Here is a 24,978-nt window from a genome sequence, read left to right on the forward strand (position 1 = left end):
CCAGAAGCTGGGCGGAAAAAAACAATCTGAGGGACCTCGACGCGTGAGGGATTGTGGGTACAACGCACGTCACTATAGGGATAGTGTTTCAGACACGCCTAGTCGACGTCCCCTTTTCGACTACGAAAAACAAAATGCAATACTCCGCAGTGACCACTGGATGTCGGACCTATGCACAGCATGTGATTCTAAGCAGATTAACAAACATCAGAAATAAGTATATCTATATATTACAAGAGTGTAGAGTATGACCACCCCCCACTCTCCCTACTTGCAGGGCCGAGGCCAGCGGCCCAGGCCCAGACGGAAGCCTCGAGGCCTAAATCCGTCGTGCAGTCAGCGGTCGAAATCCTCTCCGATCCGGCGTCGAGTGTAGAAATTCGGTATCGCGACGTTGGGGTGGAGAAAGGGGTAAAATTATCAATATTTTGCAAAATTATGGCTTAGGCCAGGGAACTCCGCAAAATGCTTCCGACCAGTATGGCGGAAAAAAACAATCTGAGGGTCCTAGACGCGTGAGGGATCATGGGTACAGGGGACGTCCCACTAGGGATAGTATTACTGGCACGCCCTGTGTCGACGCCCATTTTTGAGTTTCGAAAAACAAACTAATACTCCGCAGCTTCCACTAGATGTCGGCCTATGCACAGCATGTGATCTAGGCAGATTCCACAAGCCTCAGAAATTATATATATATATATATATATATATATAACATACACATACACATGCCTTTTAAGTTAATAGCATTAATTTATCAGAGATACAACTGATTGAGTGCCTTCTTCTGTAACTATGAATCCCTCTTCTGTAATTCTTTGTCATCAGTTAAATAAGATGCAGGGGGATGCTAGAGATGATACACACAGAACACATGGTTATATTGAAAAGCCCTCAGCAGCTGAGCGTAGAAAGGAAAAGAAGGTGCTGTTGTCTAGACGGGTACTGGAATTTCCTTTCCTTTAGCAAACAAGCAACACATGTCCTTCAGTGTACTGCCGAAACGTCTGACTTCGTTTTTGAAATTCGCTGCTTTATTCATCACCCGCAAGAATCGATGACCTGTGCTCTTCCACCCATACCCTTCGCCGGCCCCTACGCTAGCCTCCAATACTAGTTGATGGAGCACTGTAAAAAGTGAGGGATTGTAGCAGTAAATACTCACTGTGATATTTGCAGACCCACAATACTTTGCAAGTAAGGCAGATTTAATTCCTCAACATATTATGGGCATTTTAAGAATGTCATGACTCTGCGTGCATGCAATTCTTTTGCAATGCATAGAAGATTGCTTTCAATATACCCCACCCTTTCATCATTGTGTAGGTTTACACAGTGCTCCGTGAAACCGTTTTTGCATAGCAGCGAGTTACCATATAATGTGTGCAGGTCTATGCCCAAAGGTGCTCGGAAACAAGGTAGATTGTGTGAAAAGCATTCTCCTGTCTGAATATCCGGTACCCTGATACTATCGACGAGTAATGCCATGCATACTCCATACCCATTATCCCTTGTAGGCAAAGTAAATGATATTGCATTGCTGTCCACTTATAGGGTAATGTTAGTAATGCTAAAGTAGGAGATACTGAGCATCACATTTGTCTTCTCAAAATCCTTACAGGGCAAATTCATATTTGAGTTTTATAATGCGTTAACTTGCAAGGGGGCCGCTTCAAAGCACTTGTGTGACATGTACAAAGAGGAAGTATGGGATAAGGTTACACATCCAGGTAGCCTGCTTACTTACAGTCAGTATCTGATATTTTAGCTCGTAGTTCGATTGTATCGTGTGGGTGACGCTTTTGGTAAGGCACAATGAGTAACAAATTCTGGCACGTGAACAATATTCATATTATTCATATTACAACAAACCTAAAACAAGTGGATGTAGGTACACATCTGCTAACCTTTCACAGAGCAAAGAGAGGAAGAGTCAAGGTTGTCCGGTACTTAATGTGTTCTGGGGCAGAGGTTAGAGTCATAAGGTAAAAGTGTGGTAGAATGAGGCTTAGGAGTCATGGGTGGGGAGGGAACATTATTTGGTTAATGTGTGCAGGCATATCTTGGTTAGATTCTTCTGTTCATGGAGCCAGTTTTTCATATTAGTTTTTAACCTTGTGTGTATTTTGCCGTTAGGGGTTTTAGGTGTTTACAGTCACCCTTGCCTATTAGTCTAATGCAAATTAACAGAATATCAAGACTATGCTTATTTTAAGAGAAAGCAAATTTCAATTAATTGCTGTGGCTTGTGCCTTATAACATTTTTTTGAATAGGTGAGAATTGTCTGTGCGCGCTGCTAAAAATCTTCTGAGCGCCACCCAGAAGGAAGCTGGGCAAGCGCACATGTGCACAGCTTAAAGGGAACACTGGCTTGTAGCGAGCGTCAGTTTTCCTATTTACGTGCTGCCCAGAATGAGGTTTTTAACCGGACCTTGCAGGCTTCAGTAAGCACATCCCTTTGAAGGAAAAGGTAGTGCGCTGCTTTGTTCTAAGAGTTAAGGCTCCTGAAAGTACACCTTGTGGAGCCGGAGGCTCGGGTATTGGAATAACCAGCAACGCCATCATATCCAGGACCCGGTCATGAAAGGCTCTGACAAAGTAGGGCGGGTCTTCGCTATCCTGGTCTGCTTGGTCCTAGTCAGTTGCTGCGGGAACAGAAAAAAACTGATCCGCAACACGTGGTACCTCAGACACCGTGGGCATACTTGTCTACGCAACTGGCGTCTTAAGCACTGGTGAAAGTGCAGGAAGTGGTGGCAGTGAAGGAGGAGTGCCCCCCAGAAGAGGGGGGGTGGCACTACCGAAACCTGCTGAGCGGTAGTAGGAACAGGCTGTGGCTCGAGAGGCTTAGGATACATTTCTTTGAATAGATCCTTAAAGTATGTCTTCATCGGGTCAGAATGCATAAGGGCCTGGAATTTGCCAAGGAACGCGTCCTCAGAGGAAAGTCTAGGCAGAGGAGTGGGTAGAGGCCGCTCTGGAGAAGCATACCCCAGGATTTTAAAGAGGCTAGTTGCCAGGATGGCCTTCCACCTGGATCCACATAAACTAAGGGAGCAGCCGCAGGAGGAAGCAAGACTGTGGCAGCAGAAAACGAGCTTGACAATCCACTGGATGGCCGAAAGGATTCCTATTGTCCACATTCCATGGAAAATGCTGTTCGGGCTAGAAAAAAAATATAGGCACCGTCTGCACCAGCCGTTGAGAACATTGGTGTGAAAGAGTTTGTCAAAATGGCCGCACAGACCGCGTGGGGTGAACTGCCATTTTGTCACTGCCCGAGGTGATCTGCGTCACAGGTTTCAGTGAGGCGATTGTCACCACATGGGCTTCAGGGGCTTTTTTTAATCCATTTTAGCATTGTGACAGGGAACCTCTGCAGAGCCGGTACTAGCAAATCTAAAGCACTTTTGAGAATTAGCCCTCGGTAAGGGAACCTGGGCCGGTACTCGAAGACTTAGGGCCTTTGCCCTCCTTTGCCCCATCAGCAGGATTGGTGCAACCACAAACTTGTTTGTGGGAAGGCTTAGGGTCACACCCTGTAGCCAGAGCTCCTGGAGCAGGCCCCTTATCTTGTCGGTTTTAATTATGCCCCTAATCAGGGATAACCCTGGTACCTTTAGTCACTGTACAGGAAACATCGAGTCTAGGTTTGGTACATTAAGTTCTACTTGGAAACCTCGGGAATGACCACAGCCCCAGAAATGTTGGGCTTAGCCTTAGCCAACAGATGGGGAACCAGATGAATATCCAGTCCAGACAGCCCCTTGACAGGGGCCTCAGCGCAAACTCCAGAATCCACGTTAGATCCCTTTCAGGACACATCGGGGAGAACCCTGGTACCAGAGCCACTGGGCCTCTCCCGCAACCAGAAGACCCCAGGAAGGAGTCAGCTTGCCAGGGTGCCCTAAAAAAGGAAGAAACTTCCCGGACGCTTCCTTTTTCGTCAATGAACTGCTGTAAATGTGGAGGAGGAAGCCATTGGAACACCTTCTCCCACCTGACGAGCCTACGCTGGATGCTGTCCGGGCATGCTGGAGTGCCCGGATGGAGAAGGAGTCGCAGTAGAAGCAAGAGTCCCACCGATGTACCGGGCCCAAGCACTCCAGATAGAGCGAATGCAGATCCGCCCTCGTGAAACGAGGTTCGCACGAAGAACAGGCCACAAAGAACAGGTCACGAATCCCAAACGCTCTGGCAGCATAGACAGAGGAAAGAAGACTGGAACATGATCAGGAAGATGAAGGACAAGAGAACAATAAAAGATTTCCCAACGATGCAAGTGCGTCCGACCCCAACAGCACGGACAAAAGGACTGACGGGTGATGCGTGGGGCGGAGCTCAGGAAGGCAGGGCTACGGTCACGTGTGGTGGCCCTGCGTAAAAATAAAAGAAACATTTTTTTTGTTGCTTCAAAAGTGCTCCGGTCCAGTCTCGATGAACAGAATGCCCCACAAGTATGGAGGAAAGGGGACGGGACATAGGATTATGAGGGATACAGCTGCGGCAGGAAGGAGAGGGGTGGGTGACTTCTAGCGAGTCAGGTGGCACGAGGGTCGATGTGATGGCAGAGGCGGAGAGATTCCTTGAAGAGGTGGGTATTGAGTTGTTTGAGGGAGTATGGGGCGAGCATGATACAGACAGGGAGGAGGTTCCATAGTCTTGGGGCGTAGGCAGAGAAGGCTTGTTTTCTGGTCCTTTTCTTTACCCAGTGGCAGATTTCAAGTCTGCACAAGTCCTGGCTTCTGGTAGTGCGCGGTCTGCCGGAGATGCTGAGCTTCTCTGCAAGGTAGCTGGGTGACTTGAGGGCGACAGCCTTAGAGATGATGCAGCAAAACTTGAAGGTTATTTGTCCGTGCAGCGAGAGCCAGTGAAGGTTGAGGAGGGCCGGTGTGATACGGTCTTATCTGCGTAGACCCTTGATGTGGCGTGCCGGTGCTTGTAGGACACTTCTCTGGGGCACAAGGGAGGCCAACGGGAGGCCTTCAAGAAGTGTATTGCCCCCCCCCACCATCCATGTGGTATAGGACCAGTGCTTGAACGGTGGATCTAAAGCTGTACGGAGGGAGGAAGGGCTTGACTATTCACAGGAGGGAGAGCTGAGTTTACTTAACTATGTGTGTCTTGTAGGATAAGTGGTTGGTTGATGTGGAACCCGAGGGACTTGGCGCAGGAGGTGAGCTCAGGTGTGAAGCTCCCAGAGTTCATGGTTGATAGCCAGGACTGTATGTCTCGGTGTTCGGTTCAGTCTTGGAGGGGTTGAGGCTTAAATATCCACTGGACATTAAATGGATCAGTGAGAGGCAGGTTTTGAGCCGATGGATGTCCTTGATGGGAGTCTATCTTGAGGTATAGCTGTGGGTCGTCAGCGTATTGGTGGATGTTGTGTGGCTAGAAGGGCTCGCACCAGCTCCATGTATAGATTGAAGATCACTGGAGAGGATGGAACCCTGCAGGACTCCACAGGTGATGGATAGAATTGGCGATCTAAAGGAGTCCATCTGAACAACTGCTGGTGTTTGGCGAGGTAGGACTTGAACCCGCATAGGACAAGGTTGCGGATCCCCATGCGCCGATGTAGGGGGTCCGTAAACGCCTGGTGGTCTACTGTCGAAAACGGCCGAAAGGTTGATTAGAACAATGATGCAGGGGTGTCCATCATAAAGGATCTTGAGGGCATCATCGACCACCTGTATGGTTGCTGTCTCCGTGCTGCATCCAATTGGTAGGTAGGAGATTGTTGGTGTTGATGTGTTGCTGTAGTTGTGCGGCTACCGCTTTCTCGATCTTACCTAGGAAGGGAAGATGGGTGATGGGGCGATAGTTCCCTAGGTTGCCCTTGCTGCCAAGTCACAATTTGTTTTAGCAGAGCAGAAAAAAGGGAAGCAGGCACAGTGCATCTTGCCCATACTGAGAGGATGTAAATAACATCAGCAGGGGTCATGGCTTACTGGATGGCCAAGTTACCAAATTTGTTTAACCCTTTGATGTATACTATTTTTACTTTAACGGGTACAATGTTTAGTCCTACTGTTGACAAAGTGGCATTTTTAGCAATTGTTTTGGTACCTCTGCTGTTTTAAGGCAACATTAATTAATGACAGTGAAGTGTGAGTCTGACATGTTACAATCCACATTTTATCTGATTACTGTAAACCTATTCATGTGTGTAACCTTCCAAAAATGAGGAGTGCTAACAAACAATGATAAGGTTTTACAGACTCTAGGCAGCCATTTGGATCCTCACCTCACGTACATTAAGCGACTGTATTAAAAGAATTATAAGAAAAGCGAATACAATTGATGTGAAAACATAAGGTCCTTAGGCAAGTCTTACCCCACAAGCAGGGCACATTGATTGATGGCATCCCTTGACAGCAGTTAAGCATAATTCACAATACACATGCCCGCACTGCAAATTCTGGAACTTTCCTGAGGCCTCGTGTTCTAAAAGGTTAAAAAAAAAAATAATAAAATAAACATTGCACTGCAGAATCTGCTCACTGAAAGTAGAGATATTTAATTCAAACGGACACCCTCCACCACCAGGCAGTTGTACGACTTACAATTTCAAAACGGTCAGTCATATTAATCCGCTGAAAATCAATTTCCCTAAACACTTTTCTAAAACCATTCTTTATTCTACGATTATGCAAGAGTGAGGTTGTCACATTTTTACTAAGAAATGTAAATATTTTGTCACACAGCCGTTTGCCATTGGGAATCAAGACTGCATCAGGATATTTTTTCCTCTATGGAATAAATCACATATTGTCGGTCCATGGAACAGTCGAATAATGAAATCCCCTCGCACCAACCCAACAATTTGTCACAACCCCAATCAAATAACCAGCTGCAGGTCAGCAGCCTGCCAGAATGGAAAGCTGGACTAGTATTTGCTCTGGGCCTAGGAAGTGCTACAACAGCAGCTAGATCGCTAGCACCGACTCAGCCACACGCAAGGATGGAGGGTGCAGTAAATTCAAGGTTTTTGGAAAACAATGGCTGCATTTGTCAATGGAGGACCAGGATCCATTTCTTACAATCACCAAATGGTGGTGCATTCACTTTATATGAAAGTATTGATCTTCATTTCAATGTTCCATTGTTCAGTTAGTTTTAAAAGGACAAAAATAAGAATTTAACAATTGCACTACACTTTGGACAATAGACATGGCACATATCACGCAGCACAAGTCTGTGGCGAAATCTAACCCCAGACTCGAGGCACATATTGGTCCCTCTAAACTATTAATTTCAGAACCCGAGAACCTAAAAACGTGATGTCTTCTTTATCCAAGCTCCAAACAGGGATTTCTAAGCCTGTCATACACTACCAATTGTGAGGATTCACTACTTATCGTCACTTCTCCTCGAAAGGGAACCCTTTCCATGAGGCCAGGGAGGCGAGGCCGCTACCAGATAGTCCCGCTGTGGGTAGTATAATGAGGGAGGATCTCATGGGGAGGGACACCTCCCTCCCCATAGGGCGAAGGGCAACCATCTAGGGTATACATCACACCGCTACATACTCTAGCCTCTTCTTCCTCTACTTATCTCTTTGTATAGACTAGGCCTATGTGTTGTGAAGTAGATTACCTCAAGGTCCTGGAAAGTACTGAGACGAAGAACATCGGTAATCAAAGTACTGGGACGAGGTGGGGCATAGGAGTATTGAAGAACAATACTAAGCAGGCACTGCAGCGGAATGGACTTCCGGAAGGCGTGGTTCCGCTCACGTGATAAAGGCCAAAGAAGGACTGCCTGTGACAGAGACACAGCCAACCAGGATAAAGAGAAGGTCCCAGGAATGCCCAGCCCCTCCCCACCTCCATGAACATAACGGCCCGAAGAGTCAAGGACGCCCAAAGTCACTCATTTTTCAGACAAACCCCAAGTGCACCACTGACTGGCACGTATGCAGAGAGGTATTCCCTCAGACAGCCATTCCAACCTTATCCAGTGCATGTCCTCACGGATACAGGTGATTGACAGTGATCATGGATCCAAACACCATAAGGGACGGCATCGATTAAAATGCCAAGAAGCCACAGTGCTGCCGACACTAGTGACACCACGACGTAGCTGCGCTAACCACGACCAACACTCGCAGACATGCACAGCTTGCACAAACACTCACTCCCATACACAAAGAACATGCTTAGACAGTTCAGATACATACTTGTCAAGGATTCTATTCTTTTTCTCATCAGCCAAGTGCAGGAACGCTAAACGCAAGGCAACAAGAGATCCAGAGCAAGCTTGCAGATGTTTATGGCAATTAACCCTATGCAACAGGCATGTATATATAGGGCCTGATAGGACCACGCACCACTAACCTATTGGAAACATAGCACAATATAGACATGTAGAAATATTAACAAGTTTAAGGAAAATCACAGAAGGCCTTAAGCTGCAAGACAACAGACAAGGTAAGCAGACCCAGGCTTCACAAAGCGAGAAGACAGAGCTCACAGCCAAGGTCAGAGATAAACAAGCGCATTCCAAGCTCCAAACGACAAGGGGACAGCTGCAGGAAGACAGAATAAATCCTCATAAATGCAGACCAAAAGAGCTCGATTTTGTGGTCCACAACAACGTGATGCGGCCGAACTAGACAATGGGTATTTACCCATGGTGGGAAGACGCGTTGGTCTCAGCAACCCAGACGAGAAGTGAAATAAATATTGCAACGTGGAGCGCAGTCTCATAGACAAAGGTGATTTAGTACCAGATAGATTTGGGACCCAGTCACTTCACATCACCTTGGAGAGGTGCACAGACGGCTGAACCGAATCGGGTCCCGGGCCCAGGAAGACCAGTTCCAACCAATTGGGAGACAGAAATCCAGGGGTGGCCGGCAGAGGGCAAGGGCCAATGGTAAGTCTGCAACAATGTAATAGATAGTTTAATGGGGAAGGGGTAGACTAGCCACCTGACATGAGAAGACCAATCAATCCATAGGTTATACTACTCAGAGCATCCAACCAGGAAAGGGGATAGGTTTTTGGGGAGGGCCCAGGTGATGACGTCATGTGGTATCAAAACTGTGAAGCGCATCTTGTGAAATTGAGAATCCGGATTGTCCTGTATGGTCCCTGTCGGTTTTTGTAATAAACTACAGTTGTAAGTTGCCATTGGAGGAGTCCTCAGTTTATTCTGAGGAAACGGTGGTTTGCTCTTGGGAGGCGGACGGGTAAACTCTTAGCCATCCCCAGACCTCTGGCATACCGGTTTTTCTCACCAACAGGTTGGTAGCAGAAGACGGTCGTGCTGCGCCCGTTGGCACAAAGCCTCCTCTCCCGCCGCAGTGCCTGGAGGGCTGCGGGACACCTCGCTGGTTTCAAGAAGACAGGGAGGCACACCCTGTGCAAAGGCCATCAGGAGGCAGCTTGGAAATATCCTGCCTGCGGTCTGTGAAGAGTGCAGCAGACCAGAAGGATGGCATGGAAGCTTTGGGGGACCCGGCAGCCCAACAGCTTCAGCAGATCACAGAGTAAGTATTGACCCAGCCACACGGTAACTAAAGGGAGTGGGAAAGTAACAGGGGGTGCATGGGTAGTACTGCATATTGTTGAGCACCTTGGAGTTTTATTATCTAGTAGTGTCGAGTATAGTCAAGCTTAGTAGGGAAAGGAGGTGAGGTAAATGTAATTTCTGTGGTTAGGGCACATTCGGTCTCGAGGTAAAAAGGTTCTGGTGAAAAACCTAGACTACTGACTTAAGAGCACGGACAACAGAAGTTGTGTGAATATTGGATTTCCTGTGGGTTGGGCTTTAGTTGGAGTCATAGATGACGGTATCCCTGTAAGGTTTAGCAAAGGTACGTGGCCTAGATTGTGGAAGGTGATTCATCTGGTTAAGTCTTGGAGACATGTAATCTACAAGGTGACGCTGTACGTACAGATTGAAGACAAAAAATATTGGTATCCCCTGTTAGGAGGCATGAAGACCACTGTGGGTTCATGTGGTGTTTTCTTTATAAATGTTTGTGGAAATTAGATCATAGCATTGTGCGCTCAAGGCATAAAATAAGCAGTGTCGCATAGCAATTTGCTATGCAAACCTGTAGGTTTGCTAATCAAATTGACACTTGTGTAGCAAAGCTAGCCATTTAAGTTAACCCGTACAATGAAAGAACAGCTTGCCCTGCATTCCTCTCTTGCCCTTGAGGCTCTCTTCACCTCCTTTTCTTCATTCACTGCAAGTTCAAAGGGGCTAATGTAGAGTGTGCAGCAGTAATCCGGTCCTTCACTCTTCAAGTTCCAAAAACCTATGTGGGAGTGCTAGGCAAGAATTTCTTTTTTTTTAAAAAATTGCAAACCAAAAATAATCAGATAATGTTATGATGGTAACTATATCCTGTCTGGCAAAGACCAGTATGTGTTACATTTCCAGGAATGGAATTGCACGACTCAAGTTTAGTCGTTTGTGCATAATTACCAGGTTACTCACCGTAGTGACCACCTTACTCCTAGTCCATAGATCCCTTTCCTCCATACTTATGGGACATCTCTCCGTCCTGTGGGACGGGACCGGAGCACTTTGTAAAAAGCATCCACATTTTTTTCAAAAATGTGTCCCACCTCTCTTTCCTGCGCGGGGCCCGGCATGCGGCCGGAACCCAGCCCACCTTGGCTCCGCCCCGCGCATCGCCCGTCAGTCCTTTTCTATTGCATGGTCAAGACCCATTAGCAATAACAGAGGAACCTTATTAGAGGTGGACGGGTGTATGGAGGAAAGGGGACTATGGACTAGGAGTAAGGTGGTCACTACGGTGAGTAACCTGGTAATACTCCTATGTCCCGTCCCCTTTCATCCATACTTATGGGAGATTCCCAAGCACTCCTTACAGGAACTATGGGTGGATGGAAATACCCCTTACTGAAACAGGTTCTTCAGCACAGCCTGGCCGAACTGAGCGTCAGCTCTAGAGCTCATATCGAGACAGTAATGCTTACAGAAAGCAGATGGGGAGGCCCAAGTAGCCGCTTTAGCGATGGACTCCCAGGGAACATACTTCTGAAAAGCAACCGCAGCTGCCTTGCCTCGCACCTGATGTGCATGGATACCTTTAGGAGGTTTCAGCTTTTGGACGGTGAAAGATTCTGTGATACAGGCAGCAATCTGCCTGCCCTGGGGTTTACCGAAGGTCACAAACAGTTGGGTAGAGCTCCGAAGTCCTGTCCAGGTAGAACTTAAGAGCTCATTCGGACATCCAGGCAGTGTAAAACCCTTTCTGCCTCCGAGGCAAGGTTCGGAAAAAAGACCGGAAGGGAAATCGACTGATTCAGATGGAATTCGGTCACTACCTTTGGTAGGAAAGCTGGGTTCGTCCGAAGGACTACCTTGTCCTTGTGAAAGACCAAGAAAGCATGCTCCACCGACAATGCCTGGAGCTCACTCACTCTCCTCGCTGACGTAACGGCTACCAGAAAGGACACTTTCCAGGACACGTACTTGAGGTCAACCGTAGCCATCGGCTCAAAGGGTTTATGGCACAGCGCCGTCAGGACTACATTTAGGTCCCAAGGCAGGTGCAGACTACGAACCGGAGGGTAGATGCGTGTCAAACCAGCAAAATGTCTCTTCACCACCGGGTTAGAGAACGAATAAGAACACCGGTCTGTAGAGAGGTAGGCGGAAATCGCCGAGAGATAAGTCCTGCAGGACAAGACATGAACCCCTGACTCTGCTAGGGAGGATACGAAGGACAGCACCGTGTCAATCGTCGCCACCCTCGGGTCCAATTCTTTCTCCAAACACCAATGACAGAACCTGAGCCATTTACTCTTGTATTGGGATCTGGTCGAGGGTTTCCTGGCTGCCTTGAAAATTGTGCGTGTTATCCGCAGACAAACCCAAATGATCTAGAGCCATGAACTCAGGCACCATGCCGCCAAGTTGAGCGATTGTGGGGAGTGGTGCCACATCTGCTGTTCCCCTTGGTGAAGAAGATCGGGAGTTACTGGTAACATGATCGGCAGGACACAAGTTCTGAGAACCAAAACCTGGCCGGCCACCACAGAGCTATCAGTAGAAGAGAACAGTTGACAGAGCTCTTCAACTTCCAAATTGCTTGATGAACCAGAGGAAGAGGCGGGAAGGCGTAAGCTCTCATGTTGTGCCATGGGATCTCGAGTGCGTCCCCCAGAGAGGAGGCTCCCAGCCCCTCTCTGGAGGCGTACTGAGGAAGCTTCTTGTTTACCGCTGTGGCGAAGAGGTCCACCTCCGGTGTGCCCCAACGCGAGAAAATCCATGAGAGGATCTCCGCCTTCAACTCCCACTCGTAGCTGACCACTGTCCGCCGGGTGAGGGCATCCGCGGTGACATTCAGCCGGCCCGGGATGTGCACTGCAAGCAGCCAGACCCCATGAAGCACGGCCCACTCCCAAATCTGGATGGACAGATCCACGAGAGGGGGGGGAGACTTTGTTCCCCCTTGCTTGTTTATGTAGTACATTGACACCGCATTGTCCGTTCTTATGAGGACCACCTTGTTGACAAGGAGGTCTGAACACCTTGAGTGCCAGAAAAATCGCCAGAAGCTCAAATTGATTTATGTGCAGGAGCTTGTCCTGAGGCGACCAGAGGTCAGAGACCTGAAGAAGATCGAACGTCGCACCCTACCCGAAAAGGGAGGAGTCTGTCGTGATCGTCACCATGGGGACTGGGTCCTGGAACCCCACGCCCACTGACAGGTTGCTGAGAGATGACCACCAGTCCAGGTCCACTCTCATGGAATCCGGAATCATTATCCGCTTGGAATCCGGATCTACAGCCTGACGCCAGGAACTCCGAAGAGCCATCTGGGTCCGTCTCATTTTGAGACGAGCAAGAGGAAGAGCCAGTTCACATGAGGCCATGAGGCCCAGAAGCCTCTGGAACCATCAGGCCGACATGCTCTCCGACTGCGTAAACATCTGACACGCGCCAACAGATCCGCCATTCTGTCCTCGGTCAGATACACTCAGCAGTCTATCGTGTTCCAACGAAAACCCAGGAAAGTCAGGTCCTGTGAGACCATCATGGAGGATTTCCGCCAGTTCACCGACAGCCCAAGATGGAACAGGAGCTGAAGGAGAGACTGGAGGTTGCCCGCTGCTGCCAACGGACAAGGGCTGCGTAGGAGCCAGTCGTCCAAATTGGGATACACATGGATACCCTGGAAACGAAGATAGGCCGCAATCACAGACATCTTCGTGAAGACACGCAGCGCCGAACTGAGGCCAAAAGGAAGCACCCGAAACTGGAAGTGCTCCTCTCCCAAAGAGAAACAGAAGTATCTCCTGCGTGGATTCCAAATCAGGTTATGCATGTACGCATCCTGAACATCGACCACGCTGAGCCAATCGCCCGCCTGCAACGAGGAGCGAATCTGGCCGGGCGTGATAATCTTGAATTTCTCTTGGGGTAGGGAAAGATTGAACTGGGAAAGGTCTAGTATGGTGCGCAGGCCAGCCTGGTTGGGTTTGGGCACCTTAACCAGCCGGGAGTAGAAGCCCTCCCCTCGCTCCCCAAGGGGAACGGGTTCCACAGCTCTGAGGATCACAAGTTTCTGAACCTTGGCCTTGAGGGAGGGTGAGCCCGACAGCTGAAAAGGAGGGTTGAGGAGTGGGGTAGGGGGTAAAGGTAAGCGGAAGCCCGCTCAAGCGACTGACAAGACACATCTGTCTTAGGTGATGGCCTGCCACGCCTCCCAATGAGATGCAATGCGTCCTCCCACCGGGGTCTCGTGAGAGGGCGGAAAACCTTCATTTGGCAGGTTTTTCGGTGGCGGTGCCACCTGAACCTGATGAGGAGACGGAGGAGCGGGAGAAATACCGCATACGCTGTGGTCTACAGCGGTTATTCCCTGCAGGAGTATCCACTCTGCAAGATTTGCGATCGAGGAAGCCCCTAAAACCAGAGGAAGTCGACCTTGCGACAACGGCCTTTGAGCCTTGAAGGGAGCTTTAACCAGAACAGACAATGATTTGGCCGTCTGAGTGCTGTCTTTGGTTTTGGTGAGCTCTACATCCGTAGAAGAGTGAAAAAGCTCCTTACCATCAAATGGAAGGTCCAGAACCTTGTCTTGCACCTCCTTCGAGAACTTAGTGGCATGTAGCCCCGCTTGCCGCGAGGTATCAACCCCAAGCATCAGACCCCGAGCCGAGGTGTCTACGTGATGAGCCGCAGCCTCCAGGAGATCCTGGGCCAAGACCCTGACATCGGAAAGGCCTCCTCCGAAATCCTCCAACTTCTCGACCGGAATGTGCTCCTCAAACTCCGACAGACCTCTTCACATCCGCAGGTTAGCTCCCGCCAAAATCAATTCTCCATTGGCCTGCCTGAGCTGCAAGGCCGAATTGGCAAAGATTTTCCTCCCTAGGGAGTCCAGGAGCTTGTCCTCCTTTCCCAAGACCTGAGTAGCCGTTGCGAAGGAGGATGCTGCAGGTCTGGATTGCAACGTAGCCGCAGCCACCACTGTGGAGGAGGGAGGCGGACAAGACGACAAGGCCACTTCTTCCGAGGAATGTAGCCTGTACCTCGCGTCAATCTTTTTATTGACAAAAAGCCCCAAGTGTGGCTTTTCCCAAACTCTTCGGACCTCGGCCAGAACATCCTTCTGCAAGAACAGGCCAGTACGCTCCAAAGGAGACAAGGTGAACGCCCCAGAAAGCACGCCCTCCTGGGGAGCAGGTGCCTCGGAACATCTAAGAAACTCATCATGTCCAGTACCCGGTCATGGAAAGCTCTGGTAGAGCGGGGAAGGTCCTCGTTGTCCTGATCGCCTTGAGGGTCATCTGACAGGTCAGGATCCTGCTGAGCCGTGTCAGGCACTGCCTTGTCCACTGGGGACAATGGTGGCACAGGCAGAAGCGCAGGGGGAGGCACCACGGGCAAGGGAGGCGCCGGCGGAACCACCGTTGGAACGGGTGGAGCCGGAGGCGCGGGTGGACATATCTCCTTGAAAAGCCCTTTGAAATATTCCCTCATGGGGTCGGTGCGCATAAGCGCTTGAAATTTACCGAAAAAGGCGTCCTCAGGAGACTGTTTCGGAACCTGAGGAGGCCTCTCGTGAGGTGGACAAATCCAGGGACGTAACGGGGAAGGGTGCCACACCGGCCCCTCCGCCGACATATCCACATAAATCAAGGGAGCCGCCCCCGCGGGCAACGAAACATTGTGCGGAAGAGGCATCCGGGCGTTCCAATCATAAACCGGCCGGTAAGGATGCGCACAAGGGACCTTAGGTTCACCCGAAGGACCGAACCCTACACCAGGGGCCGATGGCGTAGTTGTAGGGGGTAGTACCTAAAATGGCCACTGTGATCATGGCGGGAACGGCCGCCATTTTGTCCTCTTCTGAGGGGAACTGCGTCGATGGGTCAGAGGTCTTAATTTTAGGCTTAACGCAAGGAACCTCAGCAGAGCTGGTACTATGAGGCCTGGAATGTTTCTGCGACATACCAACCGCCAACTGAGCCTTCGAAGGAAGAGCCTCGGCACTGCCGGTAAAAGAAGAAACTTTCTTCTTTGCCCCCTCAACAGATCTGGTGTCACCACAAGAGTGGGAATGGTGCGCTGCCACCGACAGGGCCTTGCCCGGCCCCTCAGGACTGTTGGTATCCTTAGCCTCTGTACGAGGGACCTCGGACCTAGGCCCGGTAGAAGCCTTATCGGCACGGGCCTCGAACATCCGTTCGGTAACCTCAAGCCCAGCCAAGACCTCGGGGCGCACTCCGGTTTTGTTTGAGGGAAGCCGAAAGAGTGGCCTCAGAGCAAGCTCCGGTACCCCACGACTCAGTAGAACTGGGTCTACAAACAGCCCCCACAGGAGGGATCTCTGAGCGTACTCCGGTGTTCACAGGCCCCTTACGGAGACCTTCGGAGAAAACTCCGGTAGAATTATTAGGCCCGACAGGCACCTCAGGGTGAACCCCGGTAACAGAGCGATCCACGCCCCTCCTGGCTCGAGAGGAACCCGGGAAGGTATCCCCCGGCCGGGGTGCTCTGAAAATGAAATAACTTACCGGGTGGTTTTTCTTCTCGTCGATGAATGCCTGAAAATGCGAAGGAGGAGTCCATCCGAGCACCTCCTCCCACCGCTCCAACCGACGAAGTGCCCGGACCGAAAGGGAGTCACAGTAAAAACAGGAGTCCCAACGGTGTTCCGGACCCAAACACTCTAAACAAAGGATGGGGATCCGCCCTCGCAAAGCGACGGTGACATGATGAACAGTCTGGAAAATCTAGTTTAAAAGACAGACACACTAGTAAACGAACGCTAGCGAGAGCCAGAGAGGGGAAAAAGGGAAGCAATTCTTCCGAGGATGCAAGTGCGTCCAGCCCCGATCGTGCGGAGAAAAGGACTGATGGGTGAGGCGCGGGGCGGAGCCAAGGTGGGCGGGGTTACGGCCACGTGCCGGGCCCCGCGCAGGAAAGGGAGGGAGGACACATTTTTGAAAAAAACGTGTATGCTTTTTACAAAGTGCTCCGGTCCCGTCCCACAGGACGGAGAGATGTCCCATAAGTATGGAGGAAAGGGGACGGGACGTAAGAGTATGACAGTATTGATACTGTAAAACACTGCACCATCTCCATGTTTTACAGCAAAGTTTAGATTAGTGTATCCAAATCCCATAGGTCCAACTAGATTTAATTTTGTTGGGGAAGATGCATCCTATTGGCAAGTGAATACTTTTGAAACTGCACATGATCACATGGCCAAATGCTTTCAATGGCAAACCTAGTTCTGTAACTTGCTGGTTGCATACATCTGTGCAACTGGTGCTCAACCCATGAGCGGACCCAATAACTCGGCATTCTATTTTATCACCCAGTTGCAATTTACCAGCTACCCTGAAAGTGAGAGGGTCAGCAAATTACAATATTCCCCCAAGTTTGCCCAGTTCTCTGCTTGCTACGACAGCGACTTAGTCTTACTTTCTTTCCGCTTACATAATTAATACACAAAGCTAACTAGATTTGTACACCAAGTAGTGATCAGTAGTTCCATCCGGTCTGTACATATACAAAGGTACTGCAGTACCACTCACTGTAGTTAGCCTCCAGAGCTTACTATACTCTATGATTGCATTACATATTAGCGCTGCAGGAGAGAGCTGGTTATTTGTGTCCATTCATGCAGATAACCTTTTACGTTTTATAGGCACTCATCCAGGGCTCGTAAAGTCTTTTTGCCCACTCGCATAGTCGAGAAGATTTTAAGAAGGGCGAGTTCCATTTGCAGGGGATGTTTGAAACATTTAATTACCATTTCCTTTGTTTGCAGTAAATGTCAAATACAAGTTTGTACAGTTTGTCTCTGGGTGGCAGCAGTGAGGCCGAAATAAAGTGTTTTTTTGTGGTGACATGCACCATTTTAGAGAAGGCGCATTTAAATTTCTTGTCGTCTGTTGCCATGGGTCGAGTGCACTTCTCTTAGGTCGAGTTGGTAAACTAATTTACTCGAACTGCAGGCCTACCATAAATGAAAAGAATTTGCAAGACCAGACTCCTCTTACTAATGTCTTACTTCAGTGGTACACAGAACTGCTGTATTGTAGCTCATTTTGTGTCTTGGGTACAAGTAACTTCCATGACATATCAGTACAACATTGCTAATTAAATGCGTTCGTTTGCTAATCAAGAACATTTTAATTAGCAAAATCTGTTAATTTTCAGAAACTTATTTATGCCTTGGCTCTTTAAGTGATTTTCAGCACTACCTTGTTCAGCGAGTTAGTGACGTCACCCGTTCAGTTTGTGCATAGGAACTGGAAAGCGCGAGGTGTTGTAGACATGGCGTTCAAACCCCTTATATTGACAGAGAAGGTTGTCCAGTTCCGGAGCCCGTAAGGCGCATGCGCAAGATTGGTGGGTGTGCCTGTGGAGGCAGAGAACCGTGCTAGGGTGGTGCACGCCCAACAAGACTGTTCGGGGCCAGAGAGGCTCGAGGAAAGTTGAAAAAAGTGCCATTCTCGTGTTCCAACAGCGAAGTGTTGAAAACCTAGACTTAAGGAAGTAAAAATAAACGCAATGCATCAAGGGAGGTGCTGGGGGTGACACGACCCTACAGCACTTTTGTAAGACCCTTCCACCCCAAAAGGACAAGATTTGCAAATATAGCGCAGAATGGACGAAAAGCAAAGGGTAAATTGACTAAGCCATGGCCACAACGAAAAGTTTCTCCAAAGGAGTGCAGCAACCACTATTGACACACTTACAGGACACTTCAGTGGAAGAAGTTAGCCAATCGTACGGCGATATTCGAACTCTGGCAGATGTTCCAGGAGGGAGAGGGGGAAGCAGCGAGGCGTCAATGGATGCCAAGCCAACAGGAGACGCTGGGGTCAATGTCCCCACCCTCTCCTGCGAGCAAAAAGGCAGGGGACACAAACGATGAGCAAGGGCTTTAGCCACTACAGGAGCTAAAGGGTATTCAAAGCCAGTATTTCAACCACCGCCATGTTGATATTGATATTTTATTCCTATCGCGCTCGTACACAAGTGTTTAAGAGCGCGACAAGGCAAGGGAGGGGAACGGGGAGAACAAAACAACGATCTTACTAGGCACATTGAGAACGCGCAAGTGCAGGGGAGAGGGGGGGGGAAGTGCATGGAAGGGGGGAGAAGTGGAAAGTGCGGAGCAAATGAGAAACAGATAAATAATAAATAAATAAGAAAGGCAGCAAACAGTGGTAGTGCAGCCAGCAATTTGCAAGTGCTGGGTTTAAGGCAGCAGACAGGGTAGGTCTAATAAGTGCAGGAAGAAAAAAGGGGGTGGGCCGGAGGCAGTGCAGGAGGGTTGCAGGGCGAGCAGGTACCTGGGCCCGGAGGACAGAAGGTGGCCAGGTGCACGGTGCCAAGAGAGTACAGATCAGCAGGGGAGAGGGGGAGCGAAGGCAGAAGCAAAGAGTAAAGTCTTGAGGTGCTTCCGGAACCAGAGATGGTTCTCCTTAAGTTTTAGAGTGGCAGGGAGGCTGTTCAAGAGGGAGGCCCCAGCCGAAGAGAGATCTATTGAGAGCCTGTTTCTTTGAAAAACAACTGAGCCTGAGGGCGTTAGAGGTAGGGGAGCGAAGAGCTCGAGAGGGGAGGTATTTGCGGAGGGATAGCTGAAGGTATTTTGGACCCAGGCACCAGAAAGCCTTGTGGTCAATGCAGAGGGTTTTGAATTTAATCCTTGCATCTACTGGGAGCCAATGGAGATATTTCAGAGCTGGAGCGATACAATCGCAGGGCCTGAGGCCAAGGACAAGTCTTGCAGCCCTGTTCTTGATTAGTTGCAGAGGGTGGATAGTAGAGGCAGGTAGATTTATAAAGAGGCTGTTACAATAGTCCAACCTAGAGAGAACCAGAGCTTGGGCGACCATGAGCTTTTGGGGAAAGGAGGGGAAAAGGCAGAGTACCTCTGAGGAGGTGCAGTAGGAAGTTTAACTTTTTAGAGAGAGATGTGGGCGGAGAAGGAAAGTGTGAAATCAAAGATGACCCTGAGGTTCTTAGCCTCGCAGGTGGGGGTTGGAGGAGGGCCAAGGGAAGCCAGCCAGAGAGTGAGGGAAAAGAATGGTGAAGGTGTGCCGATGAGGAGGATCTCTGCTTGCTGGCATTCAGACAAAGATCATTGGCGGCAAACCAATCTTGAATGGCAGTTAGGGCATCAGAGATTAGAGAGGGAGAGGAGGTGGGCGAGGGCAGCCTGAAAATGAGTTGAGCATCGTCAGCGTAGCACTGGAAATTTGAGCAGAAAATGGCAATGCAGTGGGCGAGAGTTGCCAGATATTTTGGTTGAAAAGTCAGGGCGAGAGGTTAAACCCCTGGGGAACACCAAGGAATAGGGGCATAAAAGGTGTTGGAGACGGACAGTGGAAAGGGAGCATGCAGCGAGGTGCAGACAAACACCAAGGAGGGGCTAGGTGGCATAGCTTTGAACTAATGGGTAGGGGAGGGGGCAGATCCTCCTGAAAGTGGAAGGAAAGACGACAGAGGAAGCAGCACGGGTGACAAGAGATGGAGGGCCTTGCTTCCTTCTCCCTTCTATCCACTTCTTCCATTATCTCTGCCCATAGTAAAGACGCGCAAGGACAAGAAAAGAGAAGAGGAACTAAACCATGCGCAGCGAGAGTAGAGGAGGCAGCTTGCAGGGATAGAGAAACGGAGGGAAGATTAGAAGGAAAAGTACGTTTTGGTAAAGAGGGAACAGAGAAATTGGGAAATAGAGCAACTCGCAAGAGAGCGCATACACAAGGAAGAGGAGCGCGTGATCAGAGACAAAGACACAGCGGAATAGGCTCATGGGAGATGACAGAATGGAAAGGGGGTAGACGAACAGAGCCAGACAGCATGAAGATTCAGGACAGGACTACCGCTGTATCAGACAGGACAGGCATTGGGGCCTGCGGGGGAGGAGGCAGACAAGACTTGATAGATACCACTGTGAAGTCGATGTCAAAGGGAGACAAGAACGATCGAACATCGCGGTCGGTGGACGCCCTATGCAACTTCGATGACCGGGTTCCATATGTACAAAGACTTCGGCACTCCCATGGCGCCAGAAAGGGGAGACACTAAACGCAAACACCGACATTAAAGACGCCGACGGGACACCATTGTAGGCTACTGAAAGAAAACGCAAGGAAAAAGTGAGAGGAGAGGAAGCATGAGGAAGCGACGTTAGTGCAGAGTAAGTTGTCTAAATATGGCATGGAAGGGGCAGTGCTGACAAGCATGGGAGGGCAGGGCACACCCCAGCACGCACCGCCACCCGCAGGGGGGGGTATTCATGGGGCGGATGAATGTACAGCATGGGCTCCGAGGAAGAGGACGTGGGTATGGGCCTCAGATACATCAAAACCCCAGGGGATTTCCAGGGGGTGCAGGGGGGGGCGGGGGATATGGGTAGCAGATGCAGCAGGGCCCTGGGGATTCTCTGGGGGATTTCTGAGGGCAAGGGAGGGAGCCACCACAATGCTGGGTGTGCTGACAGATAGGGCACATTGAGAGTATGCAGAAGCAGGGGGATGCAATACCAGCTAGCATACCAAGGGGAACACGATGAGTATTACACACAGGGATGAGTATTACACACAGGACCAAACACAACAGGGACAGCCACTGAGCGCATACCCACAGCCACACCAGCAACACCAGCCCATGACACAGGCACCGCAGATGCAAGCACCTATACTGGAGTATTTGCAGTCACCAAAGATGTCCCAGGTGCAAGGTAACACAGCACACCCCCACAGCACAGCAGGGGACACAGTAACGTACAACCAAACAACGGGACACTGGCACGCATGGACTCCATAGCAACGCGCCCCTCCCTTCCCCATTAGGAACCTGGGAGGAGTCGCCATGGTGGGGAACAACCCATTTACCCATTTCTAGGAACTGATGTCCTTATACCCTCAATAGGACAGCCCACAGACTGACTTGATGTGTTCCAGCCTGTCGATTACACCCAACCCTGTGGAGGAACCAATCATAGGGGTGATCAGTGACATTTTCCTTTCTTGTTGGCACAGGGGCGACAAAATCCTGCATCTGGTAGGGGAAATATAGGTTGTCAGGTGATGCCATGAATGCTCAAGTATTCTCTGGGACTAGGTGGTTCCTTTCACAGACAATATTACACTCTATAGGGGAACATGATCTATCCTTGCCCCTACTTTACTCCCGACAGACAGCGGTAAACCTACTGGGGAGAGACATTATGAGCAGACTTAACATGATCATTTCATTCACGAACCAGGCGATAGTGTCCTCCACACCAGGGATACACCTTCTCAATGAGAGGGAAATCATTCAAGCTTATTGTGGACAAAATGTACAGAGGGCCATGCTAGCTGTTCCAATATGGGACTGAGATTGCAATAGCATGTCTCCCGGGGGTTCAGGGGAGGATGTGGCGCATCCCAAATTTGTACTTGTTCAGACCACAGATAACATTGGATGAAGAGAAAGGAACTATAGTGCAACTAGAATTAGAGGCAGTAATAGTGGGAGATGAGCGGATAGCAGTGCATGGGACAGACGACACAGGTGACCATGGCGAGCAGTGATTGCCGTAGCTGAAGGATACAGATTGACCACAGTGACGGACAAAGAATTATTCAGAGACAACAGATCAGACCATGAGATGGTGTTCGAAATGAGCGTTGCATATTGGGTGAGGATACATTACAGAGAGGTGCTACAGAGAATGGCGATGTAGGTACTTCCGACCTTTCGAGGAGGATTTGGCCAAGGTACCCAATATCTTATGGACGACTAGTGCCTATGATGTGGGGCTTCTGAAGGGGGTGGGAGCAGTGAATGTAAAGCTAACATAGGAGCAATTTTAAGTAAAAAGAGTACCCACTCAAGGGAGCCAGACAAGGGTATCTATGAAACCATGGCAGAATCATCGTGCAATATTGCCATGTACCCAGTCAAAAGGCGATTGGGGGGGGGGGGGGGATAATGGCGTTTCAAACATGACTTGCGCCCCTTTAATCATATTGTAGAAGCAGAATATCCCTTAGGTACGAATCTAGTGACAATTTTGTGCAGCATCCCAATGGAGGCTGCCCGTTTCATGGTCATAGATTTAAAGAATACTTTCTTCTCTATACAACTACACCCATACTCACAGGACTTGACTTCATTTCTATATAGAAATGAAGTGGAAACATACAAGACTTTCTCAAGGGTACTGTGAATCAACGTCCATATTCAATAGGGTCCTACAGATGGACCTAGGCAACGTACAGGTCGAGAGCACGGTCATACAGTACGTAGAGGACATATTGATCTGTAGCAAGACAGAAGAACAGTGCAGGAATGACTCAGTACACATGCTGACAGTTAAAACAGACAAGGGATACAAGGCGGCCAAGGCCAAAATGCAGTATTGCCAGACAGAAGTACTGTACATTGGACAGATCTCCCAAAATGGCTGACGAGTGACAGCAGAGACAATACTTAAGACAGCAAAATCAACAACAGTTAAACGAGAAATGCAGCAGTTCTTAGGAATCGGTACTTATTGCAGGGCATGGGTATGCGAGTATAGCACATATACCAGACCCTTACTAACTGAAGCACAGAAGAGGAGAGAATACAAATGACACCAGAAATGACCGACGCCTTTAACGAGCTGAAAGAAGCAATCTGCACAGCTCCAGTGTTAAGGATTCCAGACTATCAAAAGGAAATCTTCCCGTTTTCCAAACCCTGATGGAGTGGTAATGACAGCAGTACTGACACAGAAGACTAGCTTGGGGCACAAGCCACTAGCATACGACAGCGGGAAGCTAGACCCAGTAATGAGAGGACACTATCCATGCGAGCAGGCCTTCGCTGCCGCCACATTTGCAGTTGACAAATCAGCGAGTATTATCATGGGATGCAGCACCACTCTTTACGTGGAGCATGCCCTCTTTGCAATACTGGAGAGACCAAAGAGCACACCGATAGCACAAAGAGCATCAAGGAATGAGGTGTTACTATCCAACCTAGCCCTCAAGGTAGGGAGATGCAAACTTGTTAACCCGGCAACATTTATTGCTGACGTTCTAGAGGAGGGTGACGCACTTGAGGGGGGTGGGAGGTGGGGGGAGACGTGCTCTACAATGATGGATCATCAACAATCGACCAAACAGATTGTTAGGCAGAATCCAGGGCAGTTCCCTTAGGGAGCACTACCCCAGATTAGGACTACAGGTGAGAGCAATAAATCCCCTTTGGCATCAGTCCGTACCACAAAGATTTAGTTGGTAGCTGTGGCTGAGCAGCCAGACTTATCTCAAGAGGGAGATGAGCAGTATTCAGGGTTGACACAATAGGTAGCACAGTACTATGGAGCAAGGAAATACTGACCAAAGTTTTGTATCAAAAAGAGAATATATATTTATGTTATACACTTCTAAGTCAACACATAGATCACAGTTTATAAAGTAAGTTAACTTTAGTCAAAAGAAAAGCATATACAACTCCCTACTCAATTGTAGACAAGTTTGCAGTATAGTGAAAACTGAGCAAAACGGCACAGTGAAAACTTACTACAAATGGCACTCTACCAATTCAACGAAAGGGAGGGAAAGTACAAGTTAAACCGAAATATCTTCAGACACCCCCTAGCAACACTTGAACAAGAAGTTTGGTGAACAAGTAATGCACAGTGACACTTTAATCAAAATGCAAGTGAATGAAAATTGAGCAAAATGGCACTACACAAGTTAAAACAGTAGGAAGGAAGAGGGGTTTAGAAGATTTAGGTGCAGCAACACAATTCTCATTGAAAACTAATCTAGTGAGAGCAGATCTAACAAATCAGCCAGAGTCAATAGGCCTGAGCCAGAGTCAGTGGTACAGGACCAAGACCTTAGGAGCAAAAATGTTCTTGTAGCTGCAGTCAAGTCTTTAGTAGAAAACCTTTGAAGAGGTAGATGCAAGGTGAAAGAATGTTAAGAGAGAGGGCTGCCGACCCCACAAGTAGTTAAAGGATTTAAAACACCTTTAAGGCTACCACAGAGAAAGGGCGGCCTGGCGGAACAATGTACCTTAAACGTGGAGAAGTGGCTCCTGCGGTGGCAGTTGTTCCTGGTAGTTCCTGCAGGTCGAGGGGTCCAACAGAGGAAGAGAGGCTCTCATCGTGGAGGAAGGTTCGAGTCGCTGCACTACCCAGGGATGAAACCAGCCGCAAATAAAGTTTAAAAGGTACGCTCCTTGTAATCGCGGTCCGGGTCGATAGCTGTCTGGCTATCCTGTCTTCAGGTGGGGGGCACTATCGAGTCGACCAGGGCAGGTCCGAGGGTGCGATAGGTGAACTGGTTGACCCCACCAGCTCAAGGGAAGGAGGCTCCTCCGCTGAAGATCTCCTCTCGTCGTGTGGAAGCAAAGTGGTGAGACGATCCGGCAGGGCTTCACCAGTGGTGTAGATGCTGAAGATGGCTCCGGCTTCTCTTCCCTTCGGTTCCATAGTTCCAGTCTTGCTCTTCCAGTCCTCAGGA

General features: G+C 49.3%; 1 protein-coding gene across 1 annotated transcript in view; it reads right to left on the reverse strand.

Moving 5' to 3' along the window:
- RNF17 (ring finger protein 17) overlaps window positions 1-24,978 on the reverse strand; it is a 3,777,565-nt gene that overhangs the window by 3,676,468 nt on the left and 76,119 nt on the right. Inside the window, exon 2 of the mRNA XM_069639339.1 lies at window positions 6,339-6,448. Coding sequence (XP_069495440.1) covers window positions 6,339-6,448 — 110 coding nt within the window. The remainder of the gene's footprint in view (window positions 1-6,338; window positions 6,449-24,978) is intronic.

This window comes from Ambystoma mexicanum, chromosome 7q, assembly GCF_040938575.1.
Source record: "Ambystoma mexicanum isolate Mex_15411 chromosome 7q, UKY_AmexF1_1, whole genome shotgun sequence".
In the NCBI taxonomy this organism is placed as follows: Eukaryota; Metazoa; Chordata; class Amphibia; order Caudata; family Ambystomatidae; genus Ambystoma; species Ambystoma mexicanum.